Raw genomic sequence first — 23,184 nt, 5'->3', positions numbered from 1 at the left:
ATAAGACTAGCAGAATCATAATCTACTACATGATGGGTAGGAGATCTCTATAAGCCCTGGCCAATTTCAGGCAACTTTTGCATGAAAAAAATGTCAGTCTCCCCTGAAACAGGAAACATAATTTGTGACTGCACTTGGATAAAGCTGAACCTCCAAACTCTTACAGGTACTATCCAGAATATCCCCATTCATCAGTAATTCCTGAAAAAGAACAGAACTCTCTAATCTTGCTGTGGTAGGATGAGAGCTTCCTCTCACTAGGAGGCTGCCAGCGAACTGAAACACCAACTGTCTTGTAAGAGATGAAGAAGATCAGAGAAAGAAGAGAAAAAGAAGCAGATGGGTGAGCGATGAGGTTTCTTGGCTTTCATTCCTTTCATTACTTCTGAGGATTATTATAGTTAAGGTAAAAGCACTAAGTCTGCACTGCTGAGCAGGTTCTGGCAAGGATCACTCAAGAAGACACTGCAACTACAGCTCACTTGACTGCATGGGCACCCGTGCAGAACAGCTAAATCATCTGCATGCACCACAATGAAACAGAAGTGTATAACATGCAACAGTGATCTAACCTTGTCACTAAGCAGCAGCAGCTCAATTTGGAGTATCACAAGAACTTATGCCTATTTAAGTGCACTTCAAACACAGCTAGACCTCCCCCAGAACTCAGACAGTGGCAGCACAGTGAGCGTGCCAGGAGCATTTCCTCTCCATGGAGAAAGCACCGGAATAGCCAATAGCAGACCTGGACCCAGCAAAGTAATATGCTTCCAGTCTGTATGATGCATCATGTGCTTACTCATTTACAGGTGAATTTATTACAAAATAACAGTGAGTGGAGTCCTACCTGGCAGGCATTTCTAATGAAGTAATTCCTTAAGGCAGGAGTTTTTAATTGCTTGTTCCCAGACACCTATATAGTTACTGGTTTTTTAGTACCAGTCACATAGCTGCATTGCTTCCAGCTTGCACTGCCTTAGCCTCTGATAACTTCAGACAGTTAGGATTTGTGCTACTCCCAGTAGCTAATTTCTGACAGATCCTGTCTTTAATATTGGTACAGGAGCTTGTAGATTGAAAATAAGAAAAAAAGTTTTAAAATAAGCAAAATGTAAATCTATGTGCATTTAGAATATTGAAGTGGAACAGTCCTAACTGAAATGTAGTGAAAAGTAACTCAAGTGTCTAAAGGAGGAAGAGGCAAATAGCACACAAATTATTTAGCATCACTCTCTCTCTCCGGGAGAGAACAAATGATGTAAAATAAGGGAGTTAAAAAGCAAAGACTAATTCAAGAATTCTTGTAGCAATGGTAGTCAATTGAGAATACCTAACTTTAATTTAGACCTTAGTTCCTTGAAGTTCTTAATGCCTTTTATTTAACAGGGTCTTTCTTCTACCTAAAACTTTAGATTAAACAAAAAAATTACATTAAATAAAGTTTAAATTACCCATATACACTCAAAACCTAAAGCACTCACATGTAAGTAACTTCTTTATCAATTATTTTCTAATTCAATTTTAAACTTTCTGGAAGTGGAAACAGAAGAAAGCATTTCCAAGCAATTAGCAAATTCTTCACCTTATTGTCCTTGCATCCCATCCTCTGTCTGAAAAAGAGAAAAGCTTTGCAACACAGACAAAGATGGGATCTCAGCAAGTGGTATCACTTTGTGGTCAGTCCCCAGTTTAATTAAAACTAATCTCTAGAGAGAAGCTGCATGACAGCAAACAGTTACTGCTATAAGAATATAGGTTCAGAAGGAAGGAAGCTCATTCATGTAATAGAGTCCTGGGCAATTCACAAATGGCAGTGGTTATCCTCAAGCAGAGCAAACATTACTCCTGCCACCATCCTCCCACATTCTCCCATAGCTTTCCCCACAGCATCTTAAACTAGGCCAAGTCTCAGGACAAGAACATTGTTGATCATGAGTGAGAGGTTCTCAAACCAAGTAGAAAGAAACATGAAGTTAACAAGAAGTCTTTATCCCCAGGGAAAAATAAAAAACTTCAATACCCAAGAATGTATTACCTGTGATGGCTTTCGAGCCACAGAAATGGCTTCTATTGCATGAGAGCCTAGCACGTAAATAAAACATGTTCTTATTAATGTGGTTCCAGGCCAGCTGACAGCTTGTTTTGTTTTGACATTTTACAGAAAGCTTACTGAATGGATTATTTTGAAGATACACATTCATCATCTAAACCCTTGTTCAAGCAAATGAGACTCTGACCTCCTTACGACAAGATATCAGCGGAAGTAGTTTAGACATATTTGGTTCAAAAAAGGCATGTCAGACCATTCTGAAAAGAAATCTTCTTTCCCTTCAAGGAAAGGAATAAAAACCCCAGGACTAGCAGTAATTCTTCCTAAAGAACAACTTCCACCACATTCAAGTGATTAAGACCGATTGGGAAACCTTTCTTATATTGAACATGAAAAAAAAAATCAGAATTAATCTGGAATTAAAATAATATCACAGAAAAATACTTTTGGTGCCCTACCCAGTGTAGAATTGTTTGCTGTCTTCAAATATGGGCATAACCCAATAGAGTTTAATAAATTATGACAGACACAGTCATTAGAAAAAGTAAGCCTTCCTTTAAACTTCACATTACTACTTCAAAGTTTCCCTTTGGTAAAAATGTCTGAAATATTTTCTGCATTTGGTTATGCTATCTATTTCAGTAGTTTTTTGCTCATAAAATTAGTCAGACAATCTTACCTAACACATAGTACAATACCATTTTCAAAAAATATAAATGGTTATAACACTAAAGTAAAATAAATTTTTAAGCAAAACTCTTGGCATACCCAGGAGACTCTCACTAGCATGCTCTAGTCTAAAATCCCACGTGCTCTGACAAGAGATCAAGGGGTTCGTGCAGTCATGGCATGGCCCATTGCTACTCTCACTTCCAAATGGGCACCCTGTCCTGGGCTACCCTGTGTCTGATGACAGAAGCCCCATGGGTGACCCAAAAGGGACTGCATCTCACACTCTGCACCAGGCTGAGGACATTACACAAACAAACAGGATAAATGCCACTTGTATTGCAAAGCCCCTTGGGCCAGGGGTTAGACTTTCTTTCTAAGCATTCTAAGAACTTTCTTTGTTCTGTGGACTATCAGGCAGAGTATTAAACACATTTACTTGAGGAACACAAGGGGAGAGGGTCTCAGATCTACTCAGCCTGACTTCAAGGGCTTAGCAGCAGCTATGTCAGTAAAATGACGACATGAAGAGTCTCCCAAGGGGTGTCACTGAATTTAATTCCTTCCTTATTTCTCTTTCACTGACATGTTTCTTTATTTTAAATCTGATTACCTTGGCACTCTTGTCAGGTTAGTTTGTGATTTCCAGGAAAGCTACATTTTATTTAACTGATTTTTAAAAAGTCAGACATTACCTTTTCTAAAGGGCTTTCTACTCTGGGTATGCTGATCATGGGCATCTGGGTCAGATTATCCAGATGAGAATGTTCATGTTCTGGCTGACGTCCTCTGAAGTTATTTACCACACAAACAACCTAGAAAGGATTTGAAGATAAACAGAATACCTAAGGAACAACTCATTTTTTCAAGCTTTGATCCTGACAATTATCATTAGGCAGAAATGACACCAGCTTTAGTCACAGCTTTACAGTAGAATCACTGAAATGTGAAATCCATGTTTTACAGAAAAACCTTAATTAATATTTCAAGACAAATGACTTTCAAGTGATTTATTGGTACATGCATCATTTGAGAACCAAAAAACCCTCTTATCTAAAAGAAAATCCATTACTGAAGCTGCACAATAGAACACCAGTTATTACCAATCTCATGAAGAGATGCCTTGCAGCATCACATGGCATTAACCTGTAACTCCTGGGAAGGCCAGTGCCATTTCAGTCACGATCAGCAAAGACTTTCTCAAATGAAGAGCAACAAAAGGGAACAAGAAGGCAAGGACCATGGCCAAGTCTGAATGTAACTTCAAATCTGCTCTGGGCAGCAGATTCTCACACAGGGACTTTGTAATGTGATGTGTAACAGTTTGTGCTTCTACTAATTACAACACCCAGCTGAGCAGTAATGTTTGCCAACTACATTTTCTTCAAAACACATCTAAATTTGATGTCACGCTGCTGGACACCTTGTGTGGAAGGGAACATCTGGAAATGCAAGCAGGTGCATTTTAAAGGAGACTTGCAGCTACCCTTGCATGTCTAGAGGAGTGAAAACACCCACCCCAGCCATGGGGTTCTCAGCCAAGCCATGCTTTCAGATCCAAGATCTTGAGACCAAGATCCTGTGATCCAAGAGTCAAGCTCAAAAGTGTTTCCATGGGGAAAAATATAAAAGATGTATTTAGTACTATTGCAAGCTGCCAGGCAGACAAACCTACAGGCATTAAACAGCAGTGACTGTTCTATTCTATAGTCTTGCACTGCAGATATTAGTGAAGGTGATTAACAGATTAGAAATAGTTTTCTGACACAGACAGTAGTCATGGGCAACTGTAATTAACTGTCTGGTTTTGGAACACAACTCCAGAAAAGGAAAAGGCTAAACAAAGATTTTTTGATAGAGAAAAATATGACATTTCAACATAAACCTCAATCACTATGAAATAAATTCATTAGACTTATTGTAAAGCCAGAAAAACAAATGCAACCTCTTATCTGATCAGCGTGGGTACCACTACATCGAATTTAATACTTTATCCATGAAATCATAACTGTGTGATATTCTGAGGAATATATACTTCCTGCATGTGGGCCTTGCTGCATAAATTACTGTTTCAAATGCTACAATCTGTTTTATATGGAAGTAAAAAAAGATAACTGGATCAGTCCTTTTTTTTGACTTCACATTTCTGAGTGTATGTAAATACTACAAAGGAAACTGATGACTACTTAAAAAAAACCTAAGAAACATGTCTTTTGTTATTTAGTTATCTGAAGGCTTTTTTAAAAGAGATACAAACTTATGCATTAATTTTTTTCAAACAGAAGTGACACACACACACACTTACCAAAAATACTGCTATAGATATTCCAATTACAAATCCTGCTATTACATCTGACCAGTGATTTCGATACTCTGCTACTCTGTTGATTCCAGTGAGGAAGGCCAAGCACATTAAACCCAAACACAGAACAGGTTTTGCAAGCCTTGTTCCTCTGGCTTTCACTGTGTTGGTGATATACATCTGAAAATTAGAAAGGAAGAAAGTGTAAGACTAATGGATGTCTCCCACTAATTGGTGAATAAAATCTCTATATTTTATTTGAATAGACTATGTGTATTTAGTGCTTTTTTTCTGGAGTGGGGAGGGTGTAAAGAAACTAGGAGGTAGAGTAGTAGATAAAAGTCATCATACCCTTTTTCTATGTATAAAGAAAAAGAATCAGACCATACAGCAAAATTGCATTTTACATGAACCTGAAAAGCCTACAGAAAACCAGGCAAATTGGACAATCCTATCAGATTACTCTCAGTCTGTGTATTTATTTATTAATGCATAGAAGTAAAGAAACTGATTCTTCACTGGGCTGTGTTGACAGTAACAGAAAAAATATTTACCCTGAAGTACTACTAGTACTATTACAAGCTGCCAGGCAGAGTAAGAAAGAGAACACATAAAGACCTTGTTTTTATTAGCAAAAGCCTTTCTTCCTTATACATCACTTCTTTACATGACTAATTAGTGATTTGTCAAAAACCAGTGAAAAGGAAAAAAACCGTGTCAAAGAGCAGTGAAAACTGAACTAAATGCCAGCATCTCCTTTCATAAATACAGTTTCAACCAGTGAATATAATAATAATTTCAACCAGTGCTGAACTAATACAACCCCATGCTTCACACAAACCAATCTAAATGCTGCAGGTTTTATGCATCAGACTGAGAAATCCATTTGTCCTGCTGCAGTCTAATTCTCCCTGTGCAATACTACTGAATTAAAAGCAGTGCCTGATAATAGAGCAGCTCTTCTACCCTAGAAACGCATTAGAGATTACCAGGTTTAACCCAGCACTTCCCAAGCTCTGATGAGCCAATGGAAGAAAATAATACCAAATATTAGGCTTTCCATTCTCTTATCTTGGCATTAAGACCGCTTGCAACACCCCTCCTTCCCACCTTCAAAAAAAATTATACTTCAGCTAATAAGATTTTTGACAGAAAAAGGTTTCTACTCTGCAGAAGATGTTTCCGTAATTAAACTACTGAAACCCTAAGTCTTCAAATGAGTCTTAGCTCATTGTACTCTTGCAGGCTGTCTTCAGTGAGCTGCTCTTATCATGCAGAAAGGTAATAAGAGAGAAATGCAACTTTAACATCCAGCTTTTTAGCCCCACTGGTTTTCTCCAAGCTATAGACCGAGTACTACACACTGAATTAATACAGCAACCATCTGGTTTAGGGAATCTCGTTGTTCTACTGGATACTACCACCATTATCCACATTCACACTATATGTTAGGACAGCTGGTGCTAGGAAAAGCACTGGAATATTTTTAATACACAATAAGAAAATCAAATTTCAAATACAGCTTGGGTGAAGTTGACACAGGGGAGTTAGCAGGAAGCTATTCTGCATTTAATTCTGTATTGTGTTATATTAAATTGAAATGACTACTGAGAAGGAAACATTTGCTTAAGGCAGGTCATGGTGACATGTTTCATTTATCTATAACAACTTGTCATTGCCCAAGAAGATTATCTCAATTTTAATAAGACAAAACACATTATAGTACAAATACTTGATTCTGCAGCACTTCAATCAAATTTCAACATTTTTAATACAAAGCTGAACCCAAAAAATGTTTTGCATAAAATTCTCAGAATGTTTTTACAACCGAGCATGTCCTTCAAATCCCTACTCAAAGCACTGAGGAAAAACAACCACAGACTCATGCTGTGCCCCACACGAGCAGAGATCTCCATTTGCCAAGTCCCCTCCTTATATGAGCAGTCATGGTTGTCATGCCCAGCTTCTTATTCAAAATAACCTGAGGATTCTGCCAGCACAGGTACCATATCTATCTTTTCTTTAAAGGACAAGTACTACTCAGGCAAGGAATAGCATTATATTACAATACAAGATAATCAATAAAAACAGGCCAAACTTTCCTGAAATACTGTGACAAAAAGTCTGTATTTGCAAAACTCTATATAGCAAACATAGCCTCCTCCGAGGCAGGATTCATATATACCCATTTTTAAACTTGGCCTCTTGCAGCTCCAGCATAATATATTAACAGTCAACTACCTGATCTACACTAAGAATAAAGCATAATTAAGCAGCTGTTTTCTTCTTGATTCTGGTGGAAAAACTATAAACCAGCACACTCAGTAATTGACCAAGAATAAACAACCTGAAAAGATGACAGGATGTTTCACTCACTTTTAATAAATATTAAATGCAGTATCAACAAAGGAAAATACCTCAGTGATTTAAATCATTAGTAGGGATGAATGACAGTATAACTTTTTACAGGGCTAAAGATGTTTACTGAACAACTTCATCCCTATTCTTTTTAAGAACAAAAATTGGGAGAGGAGTTTTCCAATGAAAGAAAACTTTTACATTAGTCAACAGCAAGACCAACAGCAGAGATTTTGTATGTAAGGTCAAGGACTGATACAGTAGTTAGAATCAATATTGCAGGCTGCACATTCTCCCGCAGAGAGAGTATCAGAACGGTACTGAATCTTCTCTTGAAGAACTTCTGCTGTCACTGTTCCTTTCTCCTGAAATAAGATTTTAGTATTAAAAGACAGAGAGCTGTCACCAGTAAGCAGACACAGGCAGAGAGTCACGTAAGGAGGTGGATTGTAACCTGATTGCACAATATAACCATATTTACTATACTTTCAGAAAACCACAAACATTTGACCTTCAGTCTTCAAGATACTGGAAGTGAAGCTGTAAGAGAACCTCATATATTGACAGAAAGCCTTTAATTGAAGCAGGTTTGAAAATATGAATGTGAAAGAAATTATCACCATCACCACCAAAGACAAAGCAAGCTCCCTGTGAAGTTTCTGGTGTGACTGGCTCACACCATAATGTAAGGAACAACCATAGCCTTGGCATAGGCTTGTACTGCCAAAGTACTACAAAAGTGTCAGGTTGCAAGTCTCATGTGAAGTTTGTCCTAAATCTAGTACAAATAATTCCAAAACATGTTAAGAAAAGAACAAGAGCTGTATGTAAAGTGCAGGACAAAGTGGATTCCTGGGCTATGCTGCAAGCTCTTTCTAGGCATCTTTCAGCTATCTTTAGGCCCACCCACACCAATATCTATGCACACAAACACAGGTGTAACAGGTCTCAGAATCCCATTTTAGCTACATGGGAGCTACACATCAGGCTGGGTGCTCCAGCCAGGAGGGAAGATAATTTTCCTTGCTGATTTCATTAGCCTGGGGCCCAGGGACGCAGGTAAGAAGATCCCTTCTGCATCTGCTATTTCATTTCTCCCTGATTTAGATGGCCTGGGAGACTGACAAAGACCTGTCCATCAGTGGGCAGTGAATAATGACTCATAAGACAACAAGAAGAATGAGGAAGAAATCATTGTACAGGCACTCATCCCAGGCAGCACTTCAAACATAAATTATCTCATGTTTTCATTTAGTTTTACAATGGGCTAGCATTAAAGAAATTATCTTGAACTATTTAAGTAATGTAAGTAATATTATCCATATTCCACCCAAGGAGTTTTCAATATTCATCAGACCTACAAGAATAGAGATACTCATATCAAAAAGCTGAAAAAATAGTGGGCTGTTGTAGCCTATAAACAGGTTCAGTGTTTAGTTAGAATTCAGTTTGAAAATCCAAACTCTTTTAAGCTTCCTTTGGTAATAATTAATGGGTCAAACTATTTCTAGAGCAAACCAAGTCATATTCTCAAATCATCTGGGTCCTTCTACAACTGTCCACTGAAGGTTTCTTTTAGTGTTTCTGAAGCCTCCTCCAGCTTTCTCTATATGTTTTTATCTAATTATTTATGATGTTAGACCAAAATTGGCTTTCAAAGTCAGGGGCTGGCTTGGCAAAAGGAAAAGAAAGCTCTAGAATTCTGGACTTTACTATTAATTTTCCTACTATAAGCTCCCCACAGCTGTAACTGTAAAACCACTGGGGAAGGTAAGAGGTATCTTTCTCTATACCAAGACCATCTATTACAAAGGCTGTTTCCTTGAGGATCTGAATTGTAATGAAGAGCTGACTGACATGAAATTTATAGAGGTATTTAGATAAATTCCTGGCTCAAATAGTCATATTATTTTATTATTTGGTCTGAACCAAACCAATGCACTCAATTTGTGACGCTCATGACATACATTTTATTACCAGTATTGAGGGATACTTGTTGCACCAGATACTGAAAGAAATTCCACATTCCCAGCACTATTCCTGAAAGGCAGCCAGAAGAATCCTTTAATTTCCTAACAAAAAACGGACAACAAAGTCAATTCAGTGAGGTGGCTCTGCTAGTCCTTTTCCTCCTGAACACTCCTTTAACTCTGTCTGAGAAGCCTATCATACCTTCACCAGCTGCCCATGTAGCTGGAATCTAAACAGGCACTTTAAGACAAAGGACAGGTGAGACTGCACCTACACCTATAAGTGGATCAAGGAGTGACACTGAGGAGAATGTCACCATGCTGCCAGCACTGTTACCCAGACTGTCTTGTCTTTTCCCAGTGACTTATAAGCACACTGAACAGCAAAATCAATGCAGCAAAATGCCAGGAGCAAGAGCCTTGCAGAAAACATGATCATGGGCCAAACAAAAGCTCTGCAGAGAGGAAACAATTATTTGCAGGCTTTACAATCTGCTAGTTCTGTCTGAAGTCATAGTTGAGGCCAAGGGTTCAGAGTACAAAGCAACAAAAGCTGCCTACAGACTTAAAGGCTGTGTCAACTATCAAGACATGAAGCCTGTTCCTCTATCATTACAAACCCAAAGCAAGCCTGAAATGTGTGCAGTAACACAAAGTTCAATCACTACCCTACCCAACTGCTGCTGTGCAATGCATTAAGAACAACAAAAAAAGGGCAAAACTTCAGAGAATTAAAATTTCCCTTGAACTAGAGCTAGCCATGACCAATCCCTTAGGTCTGCAATACCAAAGGATAAGTGTTAGTCACAGGTCTTAAATTTAAATCTACGGGATTAGGCTGACTAAATCTAACAAAAAAGACTCATGACTTCCACTTCCTATGTCTCAATTGTGGAAAACACCCCAAGTATGTGTATAAGTATGGGCTGCTTAAAAACCTACCTCTAATTGTCCAGGCTATGTCAGCTTATGTATATCAAAATGTGTCTTATACAATTATATACTGTTTAATAAAGCTGCAATGTTTGCCTATGTAGCAAATATTGTTCCATCTGAGAAAGGGTGAATTGCAATGCTGGTAACTAGATGCAGTCAATTTACTAACCCAACTCAACCAAAAACAAACAAACAAAAGATCTCCAATGAGATCAGCACAGATACCTAACGAAAGCTCATTTTGAAAACACTAGTACACTGGAAAGAAAAAACCTGAAAGTTTGAAGAAGAAAGGCAATGCATCGGTGTTTGGAACAGGGTAGAGAAAACACCTAACCACAGCACTGCCACTCAATATTTCCATTCCAAACTCTCTTGATAGATCCTGGAAGTAATGGAGGCAAACATTACAAAGCTCTAAATACTAGCAAAACAACTGTTTGAAAACGACTGTACTTTCAAGGGAATTCTGAGTTACCATAGCAGCCACCCACTCTCAAAAGGGGGAATAGGGGGAAAATGGAAGCCTCAAGATCTTAGAAAAAAGAAGCTATTGTTAATAAGACAATATGCACAGATGCTAGGTGATAAGGACGTGGCTGCACTTAAATGGAATGAGATAAGAGAATTATTAGATAAAGCATAAGCTTTGTTTCTAAATTGGTTGATTGGTGAAATCACACAAGTCCAAAAGCATTTACTTCACCACCTCGGAGAGCAGGGACCTTTGGGTCAGTCCTTTGTGTGTTTTTTTTTCCTTTAAGCTGGTTTTGTTTTGTGACCAGCTGGCTGAAATAACCAGGGAGGATTCCATAACAATCTCCCTCTCTCTCCAAAATTTCTGTTAACCAAAAAGAAAGCACATATTGTACAAAAGATTATATGCTAATGAAAAAGTGAGTAATATATGGAGGTCTTTATGTCCATGCTGTCAATAACTGGTGTGACATGGCTCATAGAAAGACTAGGCTACTGTTTTAAATCTTCTACTCCAGTGAACAGTGATGAGAAAATTGTTATTTAGTGCCAACTATCCTGATAAACATCATGGCAGTGTCAGGACATGACCCCAAATACTGGAACATTGAATTTTTTTCCCCTTGGAGTGTAATAAATAGTATTTTTAGCTTCAGTCATGCTTAGGATTTCAGGAAAAAAAAAAAAACAACAACAACAACAACAAAAAAAAAAAAAAACCAAAAAAAAAAAAAAACCCAATGAACCTGACAATATTGTAACAAGAAGCTACTACAGGAACTCAGAAGTCCTGAGAGTAGTTAATAGTGCTTCAGTTAAATGATAGCAGTGTCAAGCACCATGCAGGAGTAATGACATAGGATATATTCATTTCTATAGTTACTGAAAGAGCAAATAGTGATGAACTGGATCTCAGCAGCTTTAATTTTTTTATATTGCTAACTGTATATTGACCACAGAAGAGGTTTGCATAAAGTATTCTTGCTCATGTCAAAAACCACTTATATCAGGCATTTAACCTTACTGATGTCTGCTTTTTGTTTTTAGAACATATGCATTAATACTATTTTACTTTCTGCTTTGCAGTAGCTCAATAGCTGGTTTCCTAGTTACTCTGACTCTTGGCAACAGTAGAAATCCAACTTTACAGACGGATGAGAAATATAGGAGTAATTAAAATGAAAAATTCTGAGTATTTTCTAAAATAACTTGCATCAATTTTAGAGTGTCTCATCCTTAGATATCTCCCCAAATAAGGACAATAATAGTAGAAGACTTATACTTGCCTCAAGTTAAACAATAAAATATTATTGTTCATCTCTTATTTGCAAACACTTGCCTGTGCTAACTGATGATCAACATGTATTAAAGAGACATTTCTCACAAGAAACCTGGCAAATGTTACCACCAGTGCTGCAGATTTTAAGCCATTGGCTCTAAAACCCTGAGTAGAAGCACTAAGTTGACACACTGAGGCCGAGATCTTTGCCACGTTATCAAGTATCACCTTCCACATCAGTCAGGAATTAAAAGTTGGCTCAACTGGTATGTGCTCAAAAGCAATGCACACTCACACTTGTGTCTATCTACACGTGCATCCATACACAGACACACACCTATGGGCAGGCCTCTGAGGGAACACAAGGGCTGACTCCTGCAATGACCACAAAGCTCCACACACCTGCCTGGTTTCCACTGACACTGTGAAGGCAGCCCTGGGCTCATCCAAAGGGCTGCAGAGGGCTGTGATTACCAGCACAAGTCAGGTAAGACACTCCCACATAGATCTGCTGGGGAGAACTTGTCCCCAGCAAAGGAACAAGATGTGCTTGCTCCTGCTTAAGACTAGAATGATATGCACTCCAAACTACCCTGAGTTACTTGAGTGAGACTAAAGGGTGACTCTTCCTCTCCACAACCTATACAACAGCTCTGATCCAGGCAGTCAACACCAAGTTTTACCCCAGTGCTGTTCATCTCTCCCTTTAAAAGAGAGGAGAGAGGGAAAAAGGGTGGACTGTCCTGTAACCCACTTTATTGCCTAATGAAAGCCAAACTGACTTTGATGAGGTACCTATAAACACCAATTCTGGTACCAAAAGACACACGGGGATACTGAGAAACATGCAGAGATCAGACATCCATATAGCTCACCCTTCTGTTTCACCTCATCAAAGAATATGGCCATGTGTGATTCTACTGATCTGCACTGGGTTAAAACACAGAGAGGTACCACCACCAGTCAGAGGAAATCCCTACCCTTGCTCCTTAGCACCCAGCAAAAGGTTCAGAAGGTTTAGAAACCACAACACCTTGTCAGAATTAAGCCAAATGAATCATTCTCACAGTAACTCACAGAAGGTTTGCATGCAGAAAATCAGCCAATTTTGGGCCTCATCTTCTGCCCATTCCTCCCTCCTCCCCCTCAGAGTGCCAGGCATTTGCTCTCAAAAATATAGCTATTAAATAATATAATATACTTACAGCCAGATACATAGCTGCATATATGCTTAGCGCTGCTTCTTTGGATGGGAAAGTCTTTCTGGCTTTCATGATAAGGTCTGGATTTCCAGTGCAGGCATGTACGCTACTGATGAATTGGGTATACTGTTTACATCCAAGTGCTGTATAGTTGGGTTTACAAAGTGCAAGAAAATGGGGTGCAAGATTCCCTGTTACTACTTGTCCAGCATTTACAAAGATGTCCGTAGCAAACAGTCCAAATGCATAAATTCCTAAAGAGGGAAACAAAGAGTTAAATTTCCTGACAATTTATAGTATTTATCATAACAATAGACCAGCTTCTTTCATTCAAGAACACGAAAAATCCTCCCATGTACTGTACCCTAAAGAGCACAGCCCATGCTGGAGATGGTATTTCCTACAAAACTGCAGCAGCAATACTGCAATGTACCCACACACCTGATGTCTCTGCCATCTTTCATAGGAACACTCACCCCTTGTGCAAGCAGCCTGCTTTCCTAGGCCCCATAGCCATGCATATCCCCTGCTTGGGGTAGCTGGCTTTACTGGTACCTAACTTTTACCCATGTTCACTAAACGGAAGTGACAGAGGGAAATTCTTCACCCGATAAATCTGCTTGAAAACCCAAGGTCAGATCCTGATGGAGAAGTAAGTTGTAAAGTCATAACACACACACTGGAAAAACTTTTTCTTTTTCCCCTTGCAGCTGTAAAGAATCTAAAGTACTGAATAATTCAATATTGCCATGCACCAGTTGTCTTCATCTGCCTGCTACTGGGTAAATCTCTATGCATAGCATATTAATCACAGTATCAACACAGTGAGCTCAAGATTTATATATTTGAGGAACTACTTATGCTAAAGAGTTTTTTTAATCAGACATATCAGCAAAGCATTAAGCACATGTACTCATTCATTAGAATGTAAATGCATGTATCTGATTACATAAAAGAAAACAGATTTTTGCCATTCTGAGGTTCCCCTCTATCCTTTTGTACATAGCAAATGAGCTCTGGAAGAACATGCAAACACAGCAGCCTGACCAGCAGGCAAAGCCAGTGGATGCCTGTTCCAATCCCACCTGAGCTATAGATTTCCCCCTGTATTTCTATGGGCACATCACCTTACCTTTCCCATACTCCAATTCACTGTGAATATAGGGTGAGCTCTGGAAAATCCCAGTTTCATGGGGCACTATGAAGACTTTAAAGGATCAACATCACAGCAGACGTAATTCCAAAGAAACATAGTTATAAAGGTCAGGATTTTTCTTAGCAAAGCTAGAGGACCAAGGCTGATTTCTGGGATCCTGGCTGGTCAGCAATGTCACACTAATGTTAATTCCTCCCAAGATTCTAGACTCTGGTGAGCAGCACATTGTGCCTGGCCATGTCACTTCAAAGCAGGACCTTTCAGCCAGTCCTGAGGGTGTGCACTGCACAACACAGCTGGACACATCACTCTGGGGGAGCATAATGGGGAGCAATGCCTCATCCACTGAAACGGCAGTGAGGCCTTTGCTCACTCCTGCCACCCCAACCAAATTTTTTTTGCTTCTGTGAGGAAAGAAGGGACCACTTAGTTGGAAGAAAATTCAGGCACTGATTACACAGAGAGGAACCAGAGTGGGAGGAGCTCTTTATCACCACTCTGCACCTCCTCCAGACCTATACAAGAGTCTCCTTACTGGGGGAATCGCACTCTGGGAAGGCAGGCACAGTTGTTACACAAACACTGCAAATACAGACACAGCTGCACATGCCCTCCCTCCCCCTGAGACTGGGGCACACAGCAGGATTAGCTGCCCCAAGGCTTCATTCCTCCAGCTGTTTCCTTCAGATGCAGCCATGACAGAGAACCAAACAGCAGAACTGAGCCCTGCTATGGCATCCCTACATGTAATAAAAGGCAGCATCTGGAAATTTCCAACACACATTTTGAGTGGTGGGACTTCTCCCTCCAAACACACTTAGAATGTACTAAATAGAAAAGATGACATCTCATAGCCACTCAAGTCAATGGGGGAGTTTCAGCTAAAACCAATGTAGCATGGATTTTGAACAATTTTCTGCTAGAGACTATAATACAATAGCCAGGCTAAGAAAGCAGCTGAATTGGCTTGGCTTCAAATACACATTTATATCCCAATGTCCTCAGCTTTTGGGTGTGTGTGTGTTTACTTTCAGCTATAGATATGGCACAAGGATATCACCTTTCTCCACTTCACCCCACTTCAGGCCTGCTGGTTGTTTTTCTCCCCTAGTGGTCCCAGCTCCTTCTACTTTTACTGCTGTTTCTGCAACTGTTTTTAATCCAAACTTCCAAAAAGCTTCATTTGCTGCCTAAAAGTAAAATTGCATCTGAGTTATGACTACACATGAAATGTAATATGGTTATCTGAGTATTTTCCCCAGGTCAAAATTAAGACATAATTGATAACTCTCACCATTCAGAAAATGAAAGCAGTAATTTTGCTCATACCAAGGAATCGGATGGTCCTGCGCACCAGTGGATTTATATAACAACAGTCTCCAGTTAATATTGTTTTCTCTTGGTTTTCAAAATCCTTTGTAGCTAACTGTAGACAAAAGACTGCAGTTTCTCCAACGATAATCTTAGAGGAAGAGAAAAAAGGGGAGAGAAATGGTGCATCAGATTACAGCAAGTAAAACACACTAATATTCCAGAGATAGACATCTCATCTTAAAGAAACAAGACCAAACCAGCACAGAAGACAGCATAAGTGAATCAAGTTCTGTACATTAATCTTCTTATGAGGGAAATATGCCTTATGGCTTGCTTTATTTGCCTTAAAAGAGAATAAATTATTACAACCAGGATTTGTAGTCAACATAACATAACCTAGATTTCAGGATGAGAGGAAAGGGAAAGATCTATTAGTCCAAGAACAACAGATCATACAATGCACAAGATCTGGACCACATTAAAGGCCTAATCCTGCAAGGTGCTCAGAATTTCAGTTCCTACATGGCATTCACTGATACCCAGAACTTTGCAGGGTTGAGCTTTAAATTCTGGACTATGATAGAGAGAAAGGGGGGAAAATAACAGAGCTCCTGTTCACATCAGAGGTTTGGTTTGCCAGGAGGTACTTAACAGGGTTTGATTCACATTTTGCTAGCTAAATTTATCAAATCTGGCTTTAGCTCTGTTCCTCATGCTTGAACAAAGTGTTACCACTGATATTTTAACATTAAGAATGGCCATATTCACTCCACCAAAATAAAGTTCTCATGTCTATATATCATTTACATTATGGTTGAAAAAAAAAAAGTAAAAATCACCAAATGAGAAAAAAATGTATTTTTAATGTAAAACATCTTCTCTAGGTTATGTATTTACCTGTACAACAAAGCATGACATTTACTTTATTCACTACAACTGTGGATTGAGACTTGATAGCCAAAGCCAAGACTTTAAGTAGAAACATGATATCTGCTTTATGGCAGGGAAATTTAAAAGTAGAGCAGAAGGGTCAAACACTGACCACTGGATTCTAACCCTGATTCACTGTGGGACTCACAGGCAAGGCCCTTCCACACCTCTACATGAAAAACTTAAAGCTTATTGACAGGTACATCACACTTCAATCAACTAGAATGAAGACTACCAAAGTGAAATCTCAATACTCCACAAATACAACCAATAATACCATCAAATCTGATTAATTGCTGAGGTTTTTCTAAACCTTTGCCCAAACAGGAAAATATAAATATTTTCATATATCACAATAGGTCTGAACAGTTCTACAAAATAAATAAAATAATCAGTGGGCACCAGCTCACATACACATTTTGTTGTCAACAGGAAGGATGCAATTAATGACATTCCTTAGCTGTTTGCAGATTATGCAGATATCCTTGAGCTGAATTGTGGAGGAAAGTGCTACTTATAAATAATGTGGCACAAGTGACAAAAATAAGTCTGGAGGCAAGTATGTGAAAAGCAAAATTTAATTTGTCACCAAAACAGTCATTAGCTATTACTTTAGACTGCCTTCAGATCCTAGTGGAATGTTTAGATTAAAGAAAAAAATATTCAATACCTGAACAAACAAATATCCTCTCTCTATTGTGATGCAAGCAAATTTCCAGCCCAGTGAAGTAGAATTTCTTCATCTATAATTAGTAAATGATCAGTATACATGAAAAATAATTCAACCTTGAATTCAAGATCATCCAAATTATGAGGAGAATTCAATCCAGTGATCCCTATAGCTCTCATGAAAAAAACATACCAAAAATATCAGTTTTAATGTGATTCATAAAGGTGAGAACAGAAACACTAATACTTTTACTGTGAGTCACTGTAATGCTTTTCTTTCCTCTCAAGGACTAGGCAACCTGAACAGAGTCAGATTCTGCCTTTAATTATTTCTGCCAAACTCAATAGTTTGCAGTAAAATTTTCCACAGATTTTGAAACTCCAGGAAAGAGCAGAATTCAGCACAAAGGAAGCATCTGTGAGATGCAGTGCTCAACGTTTTTCAAGAACACCCAGACTGCCAGCAAGCTCAACTCTCCAGCTCCGAGCAGAGACTGAATCTGCTGATCTAAGAATAAAGGTTGTCTTCTTGCCTGGTAGGAAAGCTGGCATTTACTAAAGAGAGAACTGCTTGTTCAGTTATAGGAAAGGAGATTCTCACTTCCAGCAATGTCTTCATCAGTTGCATCTAGATCTTTGCTGCTGCCTTCTTACATTTCCTGTCTTTGATGGTGACCTGTATGAAGAAAACCCTCTGTTCCAAGAATAGCAGCATTCAAGCTCTTAGCTGAACAAGAATGCTCTAAGGGTGGGCACGTAGGTGCAAGGGTCAGAAGGATGTGGAACTCTGCTAAAAACAAACTTCTGCTACAGAGGGCCTAGTGCTCTGCTGTCAGAAGTAATAGGAGTCATTGAGCACACAAGGCATTCATCTCTATGCTTCCGTGGATTGGCTTCGAGAGAATCCTTCTAGAATTTGGCAATAAATACAGCTTCTTTATTTTTCTGTACTGGCAGCTCAGCTAAAGCTGTTCTCCTTCCTCCATCCTTCAGCACAATCACTGCTCATCTCAATAATCAGCCTATTGATGTTTCAGAAATGGAAGAAAAATCCTTTTCAATCTCAATAAATCCCAGGAGAAATTCTTCTTCCCAGTGCAATTCCTTCCCCTTCCTCTCTGCAGCACCACTGGCAATAATCGGGTCTACAGGGCAGAGGAAAAGGAGAGCAATACCTCCCCTGCACTTCACAACAATTTCCATGCCTGGTATATTCCTGGAAAGAGCAATTTCTGTATTCCTGCTGGCACAGGAACCACCATTACCCCTTCCACTGCATATGCCAGTTGTAGTCAGCCAACAAACTACATTTAATTTAAAAGAATTATTTATGTACTTCTCTAAGTCTTGGGGCAAAAAGTTTTTGGAATATTCCAAAACTGGCAGTGAAAGATTGCAATGGAGAGTCTGAATGTTCTGACAACATCAATGTCTGGACAAAACTACACAAGTACAAGTACAGAAATATGACTGCAATGAAAAAGAGAGGATATTAGAAGCATCTTTTACCTGATTCTATCAGGGTCACACTACTTCAGATCACTGTACAAATTTTCCCAAAGGTATGTATTAAAATTCTTAGCTCACAGATATTTTAACAGTTTTTGAAAGCAGGGAAGGCCATCCTTCCCTAAGGCCATCCTTCCATTTTGATATACAGCCACAGCATATAAAGTATAAGGAAAAGAACAATTTTCATCTGTAGTCTAACAGTACAAAGTGCAGGCTGGCTCTCCAGTATTCTGAAGAACATATGTATAAACAACTTGCAGAGTCCTTAGATAAAAACAGCATACATAAGTGTTGCAACAAGAAGCAAGACAAGGATGATCATTTACTCTTATGGAAGCATATAAAAAATATTAACCCAGCAAAAATTAAATCATAGAAGTCCTTGGAACCATCTCCATGGCAATCATATCCTGTCTGTGATGTGACAATCCATTTGACAGCAAGGAACAGAATTTGAGAGGGATGTGATCTAAAATTAATATTTCTTCTTGTTTCACCTCTTAACTCCATATTAATATATTATTAATAATACATTTTCTGTACTTATTGCCAACCACCTAATACTTGTGCCTTTCCTTGCTTTCTCCTCAGGATTCTTATAGCATTTTGCACACATTCCCTACACTGATTCCCTCCTCCCAAGTCCAGGTTTTTCCTGTATTAGTCATTTTTCTGAATCCAGGCAAGCTGTGCCTAGTTTTAGCACTGCATGTCAATTTAAAAATCTAATTTGTCCTTCCATCCAGTATATTCTTAACTTGGTTCTAAATTCTGCGTTCTTTTCAACTCAAAATGTCAAGCCTGACTCATTCCAAATATTAGAGCTAGAGCAGCTCTGACATTGTTGATTTTCCAGTAAACTGACTCCATAAACAAACCTCCCCTAGTGTCTCCTATGCTTTACAACAGTCAGCACCTATATAAATAAATGACCTTAAATCTTCACTTCTTAAAATAATAATGAGGTTTACTTTATGACCTACATTGTCACGTATTTCACAAAACTCCCTATCAAGTCCCAGGACTTAAGTGAGACTTAAATATTCACTTGCATGACAAGATATCTGAAGGTACATGAACATGTTTAAACAAGATAAATTCTGAAATATAAGGTTGATAATCTCTATTTGGGATTAGGAAATAAATTTCTGTGTATACAGTCATAGACCTTTTCAGCTACCACCTACTTTAAGCTACAAGAAATATTTCACACAGGCTAGGGAATGTCACAGAATACACAATTCCCTCTCTGCCAATTCTCAGGGTTATGCTGTAACTACAGCAACCACTTAGATAGATGAGTAACACTGAAAAGTGGTTACTGCATTAAAAAGACCACTAAATATTCATCCATGTGCTCAACTCATCAAGTTAAGAACATTTTACAATACTGTGCTTTGTAGTTTCCCTTCTGACTTCCTTTCATTCATTGTGTTTCTCCCATTTAGGCATGACTTGAACAGTAACCAAGGCTTCTATGAGACCATCTTGAAGAAATAACCTTGGGGAATGAGAATCTCAGGCAGTCCATAGCTCTGCTTTTCTCTCTAGAATCAATTTCCTTGCTCTTATCAGGGAAGAAGAGAAGGTAGAAAATGGAACTAAAAATCTTGGGAATGATTTACATATCTCTATGAAAATTGTTATCAATTAAATTACCTGGACTCCCTATTCATTTAACTTATGAGTTCCCACTTAGTATGGTGCAGATCTCTTCTAAAAATATGGCTTCTATATGCTTTTTTATTTCTGCTCTTTAACTTGTCTTTTTAACTTTTGAGACCATGGGCTATTCCTGGCCTATTTCCTCTTTAAAAATGCCATCCATGTACCAATGAGCATAGTGGTCTCAGTTTGAGAAATCCAGCAGCATAAACCTTGGCCTTTAGTGATGCTCAAAATAAAGCTCTGCTCTCCACTTGAAGCTAAAATTGTTGAGTGAGGTGACAGCCCCGGCAGGAAAAGCAGCAACAGTATTTCCAGCAGCAGCAATTTCAAGCTTATTATGCAGAGCTTTCCCTTGAGGCCATTTTCTCTGTGTTTTTCTTGTTCTCATTGCTTCTTGCTTGCTTAAACTGACAGCAAATGCCCTGGTCAATTTTCAGAGAAGTACATTTTCTATAGTAACAAATGACCAGTAGTTCTGCAGAAAATGAAAAAATAAACCCTAGATAAATCTGTGGTATTGATTAAATAGAAAACATCCTCTCTTGCATTCAACATGAGGATATAGGACCATACTGCATAGCAGCTTCTGAAAGTCTACAGAAAAGATGTAAAAAAGAAAATTGCTTTTCTAAAGAAAGATTAAAAAAACTCAGACTTTTTGAGCCTGTAAATTTTGCTTTAAAAATATGTACTCCCCATTTTTTTTGAGAAAAATACTAAAATTCATATTTAGTCATGTCCACTTAAGAAAGAAAAATAGCAGTAAAAGATTACATATCTAACAGTGAAATATTACCTGCATTATTAGTTCTCTGTAGGGTGGAGTAAGGCTGTATGGTACTAAACAGTAATGTTGCTTTTGATAGGAACAAATATTCATTATTTTCCTTTTTAATACATTGTAGACATATTCAGTATGTAACACTGGTAAAGGCTGCCCTCTTCACAAAGACTCTACTGCTATTTGAAAGCAAGAGGCACACAGTAGCCAAGCATTTATAACCAGGAAGCCAGAAATTAATCACATGAGAACTTTATCACAGAGACATGGACAACTTCATCATTCACTGAATTATCTTCATTCATTATCACATGAGAGGAAAAAAATTAAATATTTTGAAGTACAGAGTCTCTTAAGACCTTCCTTTTTTCCTTAACTGAGCAATTGATCATATGTGCCAATGGCATCTCCTCTGGAGCCCAACTAAGGTGTCTGATGGGCAAAGCCCCTGCAGAGCAGCACCAGGGCTGAAATCGCACAATGCCAGAGCAAAGGCTGGGCAAGCAAAAGGTCATTGAGAGAAACAGTTACCAGGCCCTGCTGTTTGGAGAAGAGAACGCCTCGTGCCAGCACCAGAGGGCCACAACTGGTGGCACATGAGAGCAGGGCCTTGCGTGGCACTTGATCCTCAGGGACTGAGGCAGGGCATTGAGCACACAGCTCAGAGGTGTGCCCATGCTGCTGGGCTGCCCTCCACACCGAGCTCTGCGTTCAGCCCTCTCCAGCTGCTGTGTTTGCTGCTGCAGCTCCTGCCTGCCCTGCTGGGCTGCCCTCCACACTGATCTCTTCATTCAGCCCTCTCCAGCTGCTGTGTTTGCTGCTGCAGCTCCCGCTCATGGCTGCTGAACCTTTCGTACCACTGTGAGATGAAGAAATGCAGCTGCTCCACACTGCAGCTCTCCAGGCAATTGGAAATGGCCAGGATGTGAGGAACACGCTCAGGAACGCTCATGTGGCAGTCTGGGGGCCCAGTGAGTGTCTGGCACCTGGCTCTAAAACTATCCAAATACTGGCAGCTTTACAATACTGACATGAGTATTCTTGCTGAACACATTGCAATAGGTAGTAGACAAGAGACATTCATGAGAATTCTTGCCCATGCATCAAGCTTTTCTAATTTTAAAAAAATAACATCAAAAAACTAGAGAAAAAATGTTCATCTAGAGAAAAATCTCTACATCTAAAAATACCCTAGTAAATGGTGAGGGGAAGAGAGAAAATTTAATTCAAAACTGCCTTCTAAAGGCATAAATTCACATGTCAAACTGTGAAGTTGCTTTAGTCTCAAATACTCCAGATAAGGTTTTCACAGGAAATTCTCAGTTTTTAAATTTTTCTCATTTTCTTTTTACAAAAACCAAGGATGCCATTATGTAAAGTTTCTGAACTCCACACTTCACAAACACACCTCCTTAGGAAAATGAGTTGTAATATGAACAGATATTATTCAGATATCAACTGATTTTAGTCTCCTGATCTCTGATAGATACATGAAAAAGGTTGTTGTTAAATATAATTATTTCATTAAGGATATTGGAAAAGAATTCTACATCATAATTTTTCACTTTTGTCAAGCACTTAACTTCAACTTTAAAATACTGCAGTATTTGTGAAGGAAAAATAAAATATTCAAAGCTCTACAATTTATCTTCTCTATTAGAAGATGAATTTCATATACGTTCATCTCTGCATTCAGCTGTATCAGTGAAGTCTTCCACTGGACTTCGAGTGACACATGTGGAGAAGACTGTGGTTCTTTATGACCTGGCCTTGGTGAATCCCTTTGTTTCTTCACTGGCCAAGAAAACTGTACATTGCTCTGTCTGCTGAGGCACACTGGTGTCCTAACCCTTCTGTGCATATTGAAAACATGATTCCCTGATAAATACAATACCAATGCATCTGACAGTG

The 23,184-nt window shown here is 38.8% G+C and overlaps 1 protein-coding gene across 4 annotated transcripts in view; it reads right to left on the bottom strand.

Annotated features, from left to right (window-relative positions):
* PLPPR5 (phospholipid phosphatase related 5) overlaps positions 1 to 23,184 on the bottom strand; it is a 146,701-nt gene that overhangs the window by 64,727 nt on the left and 58,790 nt on the right. For all 4 annotated transcript variants that reach the window (XR_010366301.1, XM_064428152.1, XM_064428153.1 and 1 more), the window contains 4 exons: positions 15,729 to 15,861; positions 13,247 to 13,497; positions 5,025 to 5,201; positions 3,415 to 3,534 (listed from right to left, as the gene is read on the bottom strand). Coding sequence is in view for 3 of the 4 variants with exons in the window: in XM_064428152.1 (XP_064284222.1) it covers positions 3,415 to 3,534; positions 5,025 to 5,201; positions 13,247 to 13,497; positions 15,729 to 15,861 (681 nt within the window). In the remaining variant the exon portion in view is untranslated. The remainder of the gene's footprint in view (positions 1 to 3,414; positions 3,535 to 5,024; positions 5,202 to 13,246; positions 13,498 to 15,728; positions 15,862 to 23,184) is intronic.

This window comes from Passer domesticus, chromosome 7 (genome assembly GCF_036417665.1).
Source record: "Passer domesticus isolate bPasDom1 chromosome 7, bPasDom1.hap1, whole genome shotgun sequence".
NCBI lineage: Eukaryota > Metazoa > Chordata > Aves > Passeriformes > Passeridae > Passer > Passer domesticus.
This window is presented reverse-complemented; position numbering and strand designations above follow the sequence as displayed.